The sequence below is a fragment of the Galeopterus variegatus genome, unplaced genomic scaffold (assembly GCF_000696425.1).
Source record: "Galeopterus variegatus unplaced genomic scaffold, G_variegatus-3.0.2 Scaffold656, whole genome shotgun sequence".
Taxonomy (NCBI): Eukaryota; Metazoa; Chordata; class Mammalia; order Dermoptera; family Cynocephalidae; genus Galeopterus; species Galeopterus variegatus.
Window position 1 is genome coordinate 28,910 of NW_007726767.1, and position 13,662 is coordinate 42,571.

The 13,662-nt window shown below is 41.4% G+C and overlaps 1 protein-coding gene across 1 annotated transcript in view; it reads left to right on the plus strand.

Moving 5' to 3' along the window:
* The window catches only part of PHACTR1 (phosphatase and actin regulator 1), a gene marked incomplete at its 5' end in the record, with an annotated part of 116,541 nt that overhangs the window by 15,886 nt on the left and 86,993 nt on the right, over window positions 1–13,662 (plus strand). Inside the window, 2 exons of the mRNA XM_008571043.1 lie at window positions 7,256–7,423; window positions 10,085–10,291. Of these exons, the coding sequence (XP_008569265.1) occupies window positions 7,256–7,423; window positions 10,085–10,291 (375 nt within the window). The remainder of the gene's footprint in view (window positions 1–7,255; window positions 7,424–10,084; window positions 10,292–13,662) is intronic.

Here is a 13,662-nt window from a genome sequence, read left to right on the forward strand (position 1 = left end):
AGGACTAACAGTTAACATAATTGGAGTTTTAACTATAACAACTACATGTCTTTTAATAAAGGATTGCTATGTTGTTCTTTCGCCATCCTTAAGGAATTAAAATTTCAGAATAAGCCATTTTAAATGAGATCTCCCACATATACACACACACTTACCATATACTAACTCACTAGCACCTACTAGCTGGGACTTCACACAAGTTACTTACCTACCTGGTGTTCACCCTTCTGTATATAGTGAGGGTAACATTGATGATATCAACTTCGTAGGACTGATTAGACAGACAGAGCACAGAGTGTGGCACCTCGTAAATTCCCAAAATATTGTTTTGGAAGTTGTTATTATTACTATCACATATAAAATATCCAACTTAGTGCTTAACACCAAAGAGGCCCCAAAAATGTTCCTTCGCCTTTCCTTTCTTCCTCCCTGTCTTTCTACTGTGTACAGAGTTTTTTCATGTAGAGCACAAACCTGTAGCGTGACACTAAAGCTTTACTTACCAGTTTTTTTAAATAAAAATATAAAACTTTATTAAGCTAATAATAAACCAGAAATCCATCAGTTTACATCCTAGTTCTTGGTGTAATATGCCCAGAGTATGCCAGACAAGAAAAAGAAAGCCCAGGTGTAAAATGCTTTGCTGTGCCAGTTCATCTGTTACTTAAGGCTGATTTGCAAGTTTTTTTGTTTTGTTTTTTTTTTTGGGGGGGGGTGTTGTTCTTATCTCTCCCAGCCCTCATGCAGAGACTACTTTGATCTGGAAGGAAGCTGGGCATCTTCTAACACAGTCCTTCTGTTGTCAGTGGATAGAGACTGATGTCCCCAGAAGTTAAAAAGCTCATGGCAAGCTAATGGTGGCAGGGATAACACAGCTCTCCCCACGCTTCAAGTCGGGGCTCCTCCCCACTGTGTCTGCTGCTTCTCTCTTCCCACCCATCTCTCCCGGGAGTAAGTTGGGGGTGCTCATCAGCACACCTGTGTTTACTGAGCTGCAGGCCTCCCAGGAGAGCATGGTTTATAACACCATCCTTTCTATTATTGCCTAGCAATGGCTCCTTCAATTTCTTTCTACCTGAGATGGAAAACGCATTCTCTTCTCTTGAGTCTCCAGATTGTTAAGGATTTGAGGGGCTCACCTTTAGCACTCTTCTTCTGTCTCTGAGTTTCTGAATAATTTAAAACGCATTCTCTTCTCTTGAGTCTCCAGATTAAGGATTTGAGGGGCTCACCTTTAGCACTCTTCTTCTGTCTCTGAGTTTCTGAATAATTTGAGCAGTAAGGTAAACAGGAGATCAGAGTAGGGTATTATCTTTATTACTAATAAAGACTGGTCTGCAGGAGGTCATTGATGGGCCTGATCTAAGCCTTGATCTCAGATCAGCCCACCACGAAGGAAAGTTGGAATCCTAAATCAACACTGGTCCAAGGCGGGAAGGAAAGGATAGATTGAAGCTCCTCTCAGTAGAGAAATAGGGAGTGGTGGTTACATCCTAACAATGAAGAGTGGAATAAGAGCTGGGCAAAAATAAGGAGCACTTCTGGAAAATTCCTTCTCCCAGAAAGCAGAGGAATGAGGAACAGGTTTTCCCCTCTGACAAAAACTTTTTTTAAAAATTTAATTTGATATGGCAGCATGCAGTCTTTTTGTATTTTTTTTATACTGTTCACATCTTTACAGGAAAAAAAAGTTCATGATCATTAAACTCTACTTACATCGTGTCAAATTCACTTCAGAAATTTGCCAACCTGCATACATTTTTCATTTTCATGTTATTGTAATCAACATGTGCATATTATTCTCTTTTGTCCTTGACATTGTTTCAAACACATTTTCATGTTATCAGCATCACCCGCATGGTCAGGCCCTTCTCTCATTCCTCACAAGGTTATGCATTTCTCAAGTGACACCTGGGTCTTGGTTTTTATTTACCTGAACAAATACTCTTCATACTTGGGATAGTTTGTTCTTTTATTAGCTATGTTTAGCTCATATTTTTCTTATATGCTGCTTTTTTCCCTCTGGTTGATGTATAGCATTTTTTTTGCAAATGAAAAAATCGAAGTTTTATGAGTGAGTCAAAACTGTCCATCTGGCTTCCCTCTTGCACAATCTGAATAAGTGTAATTGTGTACTATTCTATTTTTTCTATTTTTATTCTAGTTTTGAAGTTACATTTTTAGTTTTTTGATCTGTATGAACTTTCTTGCAATAATAGTTCAATACATTGATGTAAATAATTGTTCTTCATACTTATATTCAACTATTGTTTATTAAATAAGGATTTATCATCTCACTAGAAATACATTTTAAAACATAGGTTTTTGTATAAACCGTAATTCATATCCTAGAAAACCAGATTCAGTGGTGAGCTTAAGTTTATTAAAGTATTTTTGTTTTTCAGAATTAGAATTGACACTTTTGTTATCTTAAACTCCAAAGGGCCATGAACCCTGAGCCTTTTCAGAACAAAATGTCCACCTTTCATACACTTTTTTAAAAGTAGAAACTGCTGTTACATAGATATTCGTGAGAACCTGAAAGAGTTCCTACCGCCCATTCTCCATGGTGACATTCACCTCTAAAAAAAACTTCAGTTAACCTCGAACTTTGAGAAAATTTAATTGATAAGAGGTTGATGTTAATCACCCTAAAACCAGGGAGTAACCCCAAAGCAAAATAAAAATAAGTAAATAACAAAACAATACAAAAAAAAAATACTTGGAATACAGTCACAAAGGTGACATCCAGTAGAGGTGGATGCAATTCCTAAACTAAGCTAAACAAAAAAATTTTTAAATATATCTTTTGAGCCAGTCCTATGGATGAAAACTTTTACATAAATTGTACTTATAGGACATTGCAAAAATTCTATATGGGACAGGGTCCTCCTGTAGTAATCGCCATCTGTCTGAGCACACATCTTCTGTCTCACATCCACTTCTCAGGGCTCTCCTTCTCCCCTCACTTCCCAGCCCTCTCACCAGCTAGCTCCCGCTCACTCTGCCCTGAGTCTGCACCTCTGCATGTTGTCTCCAAAGCCTGCTGCACTCTCCTCCCCCAAGGCACATCTTTTTTCTCCTGAGCATCTAGCACAACACGGCTTGTGGGAGGAGAGGCAGGGTGGGGTGCATTAAGCTCCAGGCTCTGGCAGCAGCCGACCCGCTGGCAGTTTCTACATGTATCCTAAGGAGCTAACAGCAAACTTCTGCCTTCCTCTCAAGGTCATCGTGGGGTTGGCGGTTTCTGGTTTGTGCTGCATGTTGTGACTGCAGATTTGCAACAGGTGTTTGTGAATCGAATGCGTTCACTCTCACCTTTCCCTTCACTCTTGATTTGGTGTCAACCTGACTCTCCCAGCATCATCATTTCTTATGCCTCACGAGGAGAAGATGCCTGGCACAGTTTCCATGGCCAGGTCTGTATCTAAGATCTGTTGCTTTCTACGTCCCATCATGTTGCACTAACTTCTGCAAACTGTTCTCTGCAGCTTCTGTGATCTGATTCTACCTCGTTGGATATGTCTGCCTTTGGCCTCTGTAGCACCATTGTCCTTTGTTACACATTCATATTTGTGATCCATACTTAAACAACATAACTTCCTGCATACTTGTCCTCTTTGAGGCTTAAACCAACCATCTCTGTTCCACATTAGCCACAGTGAGCACTTCCTGCCCTAAACCTCATCCTGACAAGGTACTGTTGCCATTCTAGATTCTCTTGCCTCCCCAACTCCTTGTCCTTAATCCAGTGGTTCTCAAAATGCAGAACCCTGACCAGCAAGAGCAGCTCCAACATCACCCAGGAATTTGTTAAGACATGCATATTCTTGGGTCCCACCCCAAACCTGCTGGGTCAGAAAGTCCTGGGGTGGGGCCAGCAATCTGTGTTTTAACAGCCCTTCAAGGAATTGTGAAGTTGAGAGCCACTGCCTCGGCCCATCTTGTCTCTCCTCCTGCCTTCTCTCTTCCTCCTGTTTGCATTTTACTAATCCTAGTAGGAAACATCTTATGATTGGAAGGCATTGAGTGCTACTTTGAAAACTATGATTACAGATAATTTTAGAAGACAATGTAAAACATCAAAAGAATTTCCAATACTCAGTGATCTCTGTCTCATCCATGATAACAAGAGATGTTGATGACCTAGCTAGATGAAGGTACAAATAATCCATGAACCTCATCTTAATTAGCAGGGTTAAATTCTTTATTGGGGGGGGAGAAAGTTTTTTTTAATAATGCAAATTTCAAAATGCTGGTAAAGATGCTGATGCTGATAAGCAGTACTAATAAATAGTAAAAGGACATGGAAAGCCTAAATAATCTTCAAATTAAAGAAAGTTTTTTTTAATAATGCAAATTTCAAAATGCTGGTAAAGATGCTGATACTGATAAGCAGTACTAATAAATAGTAAAAGGACATGGAAAGCCTAAATAATCTTCAAATTAATCAAACTCAGAATTACCAAGCATTAGGACTTTCCAGCTAATTCCTCAGCTTGATGATGGGTATATGAGGTCTACTACATTAATGTTTCTACTTTTGTGTGTATGTTTGAGAATGTCATAATTAAAAGGTTAAAATATTACTTAAGAGTGGTGGTGTCATTCTGTACCCATATTATATGAATCCAAATCAAATGGTTTTCACTTTTGTTGTTACCCATCTTGGACATAAATTAGTCACAAATTTTCTGTACCTGCTGAATGGTTTTAATTTATTTCTACTATATATGTATATACATATGTAATGTATATGTAGAGAGATATAAAGACAAAGTAGAGAGAGAGAGCAAACATGGTTGTCGATGTTAATTTGAAGAAATTTTCTTAAGATAGGTGCATGGTGTGTATATTGCAGCTGTGTAAATTGGAAAGCCCTTTAGTAAAACAATTTTACAAGCTCCAGGTATGTTTCACTAGACATTAGAATATTAATACACATTAATTTCATTTATTGGAATTTATCCTGAAGAGGGAGAATTCTAATTGCAGAAAAAAAATTGTATACAGGAAGACAGTCCTCATAGCATTTTTTATAAGAACATAAAACATTGGAAATCCCTTTATGACCAATTATAGGGAGATAACTAAGTTAACCTCTGTATATTCTTCCAGTATAATCATTAAGATTGTGCAAATTACAGTGCTTATAATAGTAAGAAAACAGCAAGACACAAAATTTGGTACATGGTAAGGTTAGAACCATGAAAAAAGAGACTTTTTCTGTTAGGTAGGGTGGTAAATGATATGTCTTATTTCTTCCATTTTAATTTTTTCAATGGAAATATATATTTAGCAGTTATAACAATGGAATTCCCAAGATTGTTTCTCCTCCAAGTGGATTGGCCTTGTGACTTAACAAAGGTACTTTTATTAATCATTAGGGAGCTCAAATTTTTAAGAGTTAATATTTCCCAAGCAGAGTGAGCAGTGTTTCCTCCCTGTTCCTAGCAAAGCCTTTAGCCCTGAGCCAGCTGCCTTCATGGAACCAAGATCATAGAGTCTAAAGGACATCATTTTTCCCGGTGATGCTTCTACAGTACTTTTAACTGCAAACTATGGCAATCATTCAGTCGACTCCTTTCCCCAAAGAAGCAGATCTTGGCAGTAGCTATGAGACCCCCTCCCCCTCTGGTTGTCTTGTCTGGGACTTTTATTACAATTGGAACATCAAGAATCAAATGGTTTTCTAGAGATGTGTTATACTGAGTGGCAGCTGTATTATTATTCCATCAACTGGGGACTTTAAGCAGAGCTGCTTCCCAGGGCGTCAGTTTGAACATGCTAAATAAAAGCACGTTAAGAAGACTGGGGAGCATCCATTACAGGATGGGGATGCATTAAAGACTCCCAGTTGAGCTGTGTAATTTCCATAGCATTGGCCTAGAGTGTGCACTGCTCCTGTTTTCTTATTAATGAGTAGTAATCATATTGTTGATCCCAATGATCATTACTTCTACTACTATTTGGGGCACACAGAAGGGCTGAAGGAAAAGAAGAAAAAAGCCAGCACACTCTTCAGATGACAGTGCTTTATATTGTCTGCTTCGGATGATTATTTTGGCATCTATTTTATTTTTTCTGTGTTTACAGAAGATTCAGGTCAAACACTGTAAGTCCTTGAGTCACAGGCTATTTAAAGCTTGTTGGTTTGTAGATTACTCTGTTGAATATACATTTCACTGGGCCAATTCTAAGTGGGGGGGAAGAATTCCGTGCTGTCATGTATCATTAATGTATGAAATCAAAACTATGGGAGGAACATAGCAAAAAGAAAAGATTATTCAAGATTAACCTTGGAGTTACCTTACTGTTTCATTTCTACAAGTAAGTCATCTTTCTTCCGGTTTTACGTCAGGTGCATAGCTTTGCTGCTTTCTGTGGTTCAGACTAGGCATAACTTAGTCTTTCATCTTGGTATTTATTCGTTTTACTGAAACAGCTTTCAGTCCTCTTTAAAAATTAATTTGACTTTAATGTCTAGTTATCTAAGACTCCCCTGGGCTAGAATGAAATCACACTGGGGGAATTTTGATTTGACAAATGGCCATTGTATGGGAGCCTTTGATCCTCCACCATGGTGCTAACTGGCTGCCTCTTGTTTTGCTCAGCTTTAAGCAAGATCAAAGTCTGTTCATCCACACAGCACGATGGGTGATCGGCACTGGGAGAGATCTGCCACTTTCCAGCATCCTTGGGCTGCTGCAGCCTGTTAGGTGGAGATTAGAGCCCTTCAAAACATTTACCCACCTGGATAAAGTGGAAGAGGGTGGAGGTAAACAGAAAACAGGATGAGTTTTTTCCTAGGACCTTGAAGTACCGTGCACTTAGTGCTCACACTACACACGTGAAGCCCTTTGCTCCCTAAAGTAGGAACTGCCAAACCTGGTTTTCCAGTCTCTGAGGCCTGCTGAGCTTTTTCAAGTGTTTAAAAATTATGAAGAATAATTCAATTTAATTCACTTTCATTTTTAAAAAATACATAGAAAATGTGATGGATTATGATTAGAAAGGTAGAGAGAAAACAAGCAAATTGCTGAAGATCATTGGAAATTGTTGCCCTGATGGTTAGACAACATCTCTAAAGACAAAATAAATGTCTTAAAAGCAGGAGAACAGAGGTCAGTGTTAGATATTGGCCTCGATAAAGATCGTTCAGAAGCATCTAGACTCAGCTAGCAGGCTGTAAGTGTCACCCTTCCCTGGAAGGCAGACGTCATCTAAGCCTGTGATCTCCTCCTCTCTCTGACAGATGGGGAGCTCTCCATTTCGAATGAAGACGACTCCCTAGAAAACGGGCAGTCCCTAAGCTCCAGCCAGCTGTCTCTGCCTGCGCTGTCGGAAATGGAGCCAGTCCCGATGCCCAGGGATCCCTGCTCGTATGAGGTGCTCCAGCCTTCAGACATCATGGATGGGCCAGGTAATGTTCCCGGTAGAGTCGTAGAGCAGAATGTGACGCTGGGGACCTTTGGCCTGACTGCACTTGGGATTCTATTTTGGACCATCCTGAGCATAAAGATCAGGAAATTTTGATGAAACTAACCTCACATTAGTTTTTAGTACATACTGAGTATTAAAAAAATCTGGAGGATATTTACACTTATTCTACAGTTTTTAAAGACATTTTTTGTAACCTTAATCTCTTTAAAGAAAATGTGGCTTGTTTTTATCATATCGATTTAAAATGTCATTGTTTTATTCTCTAACACTCATCTCTGATAAGATAAAGCTTAAGAATTCTACACTTCTATATGGTACCTATCTGATTTGCCTGTTTGAAAGACCTGAGCATGCCCATTAATCCTAGTCCCAGTGTACCAGGTAATGACCGTATCAATTTAGTAAATGTTATCAATTTACTGGATACAGTCAATCTAACGACCAATTAAATGTCCTGCCTATAGGTTGTTTTTTATGCTATCTTACCCATTTCCCTCTTTGGACAAAAGTGGTTTGAGTGGCCAATACTCATTCTTTCAGGTTTGCAGAGTGGTTACAGATAGCCCAAAATTGGGTCCCTTCTGACAGCCGGTGAGGAGTGTAGTTGTCAGGAGATGAGTCAGGCAGAATGAACCTCTTGGAATATCTGGAGTTTGGGTAGAAAGGCCATGTCCTTTATCTACACGTGCTGCGAAATCCACGTCTGCAGGAGCTCTTGGCGGAGGCTGGGAGAGATGGTGTTTCACACCTGACAGCCGGTGAGGAGTGTAGTTGTCAGGAGATGAGTCGGGCAGAATGAACCTCTTGGAATATCTGGAGTTTGGGTAGAAAGGCCATGTCCTTTATCTACACCATGTGCTGCGAAATCCACGTCTGCAGGAGCTCTTGGCGGAGGCTGGGAGAGATGGTGTTTCACAAAGTTATTTCCCAGGTGTATTAGTCCATTTTTGTTGCTTGTAACATAAATACATGAAACTGGGTGATTTATAAAGAAAACAAAATTTATTGCTTGCAGTTTCAGAGGCTGGGAAGTCCAGAGTCCAGGGAACCCATCTGGTGAGGGTCTTCTTTGGTGGTAGCTTTACAGCAATGCAGGGGTCTCACATGGCAGAAAGTGGTGGAGCAGAGAGAGCTAACCTTCTCAGCTGGCTTTTTTAAAGCCATCAGAACCACACCCATGACCACCATTATTACAATCCATTCACTAGACATGGTCCTTAAAATCTAATCACCTCTTCAAGGTCCCACCTTTCAATTACCACAATAGGATTTCCCACCCTCAACAATTGCAGTAGGAGTTAAACTCCATTGATTTTGGGGGCCTCTTCAATGCACTGTACCAGGCTTCATTTTGGGATCTGGTGACTCATTGCTCCATCAGCCTGTCCAACATTGACACTAATAGTGTCCCTTGAGGCAGGGGGAGAATTGAGTGCTCCTGAGGATTCTCTGCAGGGCTTTGTTGCTGCACAGAGCACTCCTCTGCAGATCGGGAAGGAGGGAAGAAGGTAGGGCAGGGAGGAGTCACAGGTGGGCATTCTTGCTACAGCAGGGATAGGAGGGGGGAGGTGACTCAATGGAGTTACACCCCCTCCCTCCCAGGAGAGTTTTCCAATGAAAGCAGTGAATTTTTTTCAATCCAACTTCCTGGTGACATTGGCATCAGATGGATTTGATTGTTTTCGTGAGATCTGTCATCCCAGTGAAGTCACAGAGTTTCACTCTGTCATCGCCCAGGCTGTCCACACAGGAGGAAGGCTCATGCTACCACCCATGACAGCTCTTCACTGGGAGCCAGTCAGGGGTTCCCCGTGGGGGAGGGAGAGTCAGGCCCAGTGCAGAGCAACAGAAACGGGCAATTGAAACAAGAAAACTTTAATTCTGGTGAGCAAGAGGAGAGAGGAAAGGGAAGATAAAAAAGTGTTGACTCGAAGCATCCTTTGCCTTGGCAGAGTGTGCAGGTGCCAGCAGGGGCTGGTTACTCTAAAACTACAGAGAACTCACTTGGAGGCTGCTGCTCAGTGCTGACCACCCTGGAATCTGGAGGAGCAGCTGCCCAAGGCATGTGGGTGTCAGACTCCTAGGTTGTCTGGTGGCCCAGACCTGAGAGCAGGGACAGAGCGAGACCCACAGGCAAAACCGCGACCCCGCACTTGTTTGAATCCATTCTCTCTTCCTCCCCAGCAAAGGGCAAACGTCCCGAGAGCAGGTGCAGGTGCACGCTTCTGGTTTGGTTTAGAGGGGGCTCTTCACCCTGGTCCAGCAGCCTGTGTGTCCTGCTGATTGTTACTGTGGTTCCACGAGTCACCTTTTACAGCATGCACAGAATCTATGTGACAAACTCCGAGTTTGAAATGGCAACGTTTTTGATGGCTTTAAGAAAACGTCCTCCTCCTCTTTCTCCCTCTTCCCACCTCTCCCCTCCTTCTTCCTCTGCCTCCTCGCCCTGTCCCTCCTGCTTTATCAGATTTCTGGCGTCCTGGCTTTAGCATTCCACATGTGCCTGACGACCTGAAGCAGTCGGTGCTCTGCTGTGTTGCTAACCCATGTCCCTGTCCTGTGCTCCTCGCTGGCTCCGGCCAGCCCCACCTGCACTGCGTTTGTGTAATGTCTCCTGTGTATAATGTGGTTGTCCCCTCAGTGTCTGAAGAGAGTCCCTCTGCCAGTGAATCTGGAGTCCTCCTGTCCCAAGATCCTTCAGCCAAACCAGTCCTGCTACTGCCCCCCAAAAAACCTGCTGCTTTCTCTGGAGACCATGAGGAGACCCCAGTGAAGCAGCTGTCCCTTCTCAAGCAGCCCCCGGCCCTGCCTCCCAAACCTACTGCCAGGATTGCCAACCACTTAACAGGTGAGTCAAGTCATCTTCTGGGGCGGGCAGCCCCCCTTCCCTTCAAGGGATCGTTTCTTTCTCCTTGCTCTTTTTATTGGTGGCCCGAGCACACCTCTCTGGGGAGGTTGCCCTGAGGGATGTTTTGGTTTGTGTGTGTGTCTTGGTACATGAAGTCGTGACCAGGGTTTGTGCTTTTGTGTAAAGAAGCATTTGATATACATCTACCAGCCATATGCCAAGAGCCTTCAGTCATGTGTATCTGTAAATATGTATGTTGTATTTATGCGACTAATTCAAGATTGTTAGCCCATCTACATGAATTAGATTCAACATCAACATTTTTCTAAAGGTAAAGAACAGTATCTGGTTTCCTTCATCATGGGTTTGCTAAGGCTTTACAATTTTCGTTAGTTATCCATCTGAAGCCCAATACATTTCTTCTACTAAAATTCATTTCAGTACTGTCTGTTCTCGTTTCAAAAAAAAAAAAGGCAAAGACAATAAGCTGCAAAGTACATAGGAAATACATTTTGGAAGAATAAGTTTAGCAATGGTGTCCTAAAATGATATTCATATTGTCATTTTTGAAGCGTTACTTAATGAATGTGCCCACAGGTATTAGATGTCCAGTGACATTGTACTTCACTGAACATTGATTGGCACATAGATCAGATACCACTTTGTGATTTAAGGTTGTGGTATAATCAGAGATTACAAGATTTTAATTGTTATTCATCCAGCCTCAATGATAATCCCGCCTGATACTGATCAACTGCCTTTTTACAATGTGTTTGGTATTTCTTACAAATAGTATCTAATTAGTCTCTAGATAATATTTTGTGACATGTAAGGGGGAGTGAGGGGTGAATGTAGGGAAAAATATTCACCTATCTTATAAGTAGAAAAGCTGACGTTCAAGAAAAATAAGTGACTTTTCCAGAGCTGACAAGAATTCTGTAGTAGAGGCACAACTGGACCCTGTGTTTCCCAACTCCTGGTTCAATGAATGGGGCTCCCGTGGTAGCAGGATGCCTCTTACCTGGTGCTGAGTATTATTACAGCACAGCTTAGGGGCCGACCCTGTGGCTCACTCGGGAGTGTGCGGCGCTGGGAGCACTGAGGCCGCGGGTTTGGATCCTATATGGGGATGGCCAGTGCGCTCACTGGCTGAGCGCGGTGCAGACGACACCATGCCAAGGGTTGCAATCCCCTTACCGGTCACAAAAAAAAAAGAGCACAGCTTAGGCTTTTGTCAGACTCCTCTATAATGTATACATCCATGCACATCAGCCCTTTGAAAGAACAAATTTCCATCTAAAGGAACCATTCAACACATTAATAACACTTTAATTCAGTGTTCAAAACTTTAAATTCACATAAAACCACAAAGGAGAAAAAGTCTCCAAGAGATACTCACTGTCCATCTATCTAATAACATCAAATATTGCTATAAATACATATTGTTTTATCACCTGCTTTTTGCACTTAGTGATAGGCTGTGAACTGATTCTCATGTTAGTAAATATCCCACAAGATTTTATTAGCTGTTGGTGTAGATCTAGATTTACTTACTGACCCCTTAGGGTTTTTCCAACTTCTCTGTTGTAAAAACACAACAAGCATCCAAAATAGACTACATATATCTTTATAAGCATCTCTGAGTTTTCCCTAATTTATTTCTAGAATTGGAATTGCTGAGTCAAAGGCTATGTACCTCTTAAGGCTTTGATGTCAAATTTCCCTTAAGAATGATTAAATATTATACAAAATAACACCCTACATGTAGTACATATTTATTCAACACAGCTACTATAGGCGGAATGCTGTGCTAGGTGTCAACACGGATACCAATCTGTGATGGTTTAATGAATACAGGTGTTACAAATATGAAATAGAGTGCTAAAATAACTTGTTAGGAGTAATACTTGGAGTTTGGTGCAGTCTGATAAAAGGGTAGTGGGGAAGGCTGAAGCTTGAGCTGACTTTTAAAGTGTGAAGGGCATTTACAGAGAATGAGGAAAGGGCATTCCAGGAATGAAGACCCTGCAAAAGGCTCAGAGGTTGAGTGTTTTGGGTCGTTGAAGAGTTGGCTTAGCTGGGGTGGAGGCTTTAATTTGGGATATACTGAGAGACAGATAAGGCCATACGAAGATTCAGATTTTATTCCCTAGGCAGTGGAAAGCCTTTGGAGGTTTTTTGAGCAGGGGAGTGATATGACGAAAACTAGCCTTTAAAATATCTCCCTGGGTCACACTGTGTAGAATGAGCAGAAAGAGGAGAAGGTGGAAGGCCTATCAGAGAAGCCACCAAGGCCAGCTGCAGGCCATGTGCTCCAAAGTCACAAGTCACTTTAAATGGAATGATCTGAGCCAGGGAGACCATGTAAGAAGCTACTCTGGTCATTGAAATATGAGCTAACAGGCATCTGATTGATAGCAGTTGAAGAGAGAGAACAGACCAGTAGATGAGACATTGTGAAAGATGAGTTGACAGAATTTCTTAGCAACACCCTCTGATTTACCTAGTTATCTAATTAACAGAGGCACGCTTGAGCTTCAGCTAGGAGCCCTGAAGCTTGGGTGGCCTGGTATTCATAGAACTCTGTACATATGAAGGACTGAGGATATCTAAATTAGCCCAATCTCTCTGGCTTCCCTGGTCCTTTCCCAAGAGAGTAGACTGTATTATCTGTAAACCTCACCTCCATATAGCTTGGACCAAATGGATAAAAAATATACAAAGGCTAATATCCTTCCCATGTTGTACCTGGTAGCCTCTTAAATACGATAAAGACAAGACAGGTAGAGATGTCTACGGGCTACGAGTCTAGTGCTATCCTTTTGGGTTTAAACCCAATTAGACTTGCATAATTTTTATAAATGAGCAATCAGTCATAATGAATCTGCATCACCATGAGGCAGCTATATTAACCCTGTTCTGTTACTAATTACTCTAGAGACATCTGGCCCATGTCAGAAGGAATTAATAAACTAAGACATCCAGAACTCTAAATTGATACTTAGGAGTTTTAGTATGTTCTTGATGTCTGTCTGCTGACACATTTGAAAGGAAATACAGGACAATCGAAAGACACCATGCATGATTAATGGAGAGTGACAGTTGTTAATGGTCTGATGGATGCTAGAGGAAATATGAGCCTGAACTGGAACTACTTCCAAGTTCATGATCAGGGAGAGACGTGCAGAAATATCTCCACTTTGGTATTTGCTTCTGCTTCATCAGGAAAACCATAATTAACTTGGAGACTATTTGTCTTACAAATTTTCTCTGATCTTCAGCCAGGCAGAGGGAAGCTCTCTCGCTCTCCCAAACCATCTTTCTTCTTCTCCTCTCATCCTCTTCCCTCTCATCCTCTGCACCATCAGTGG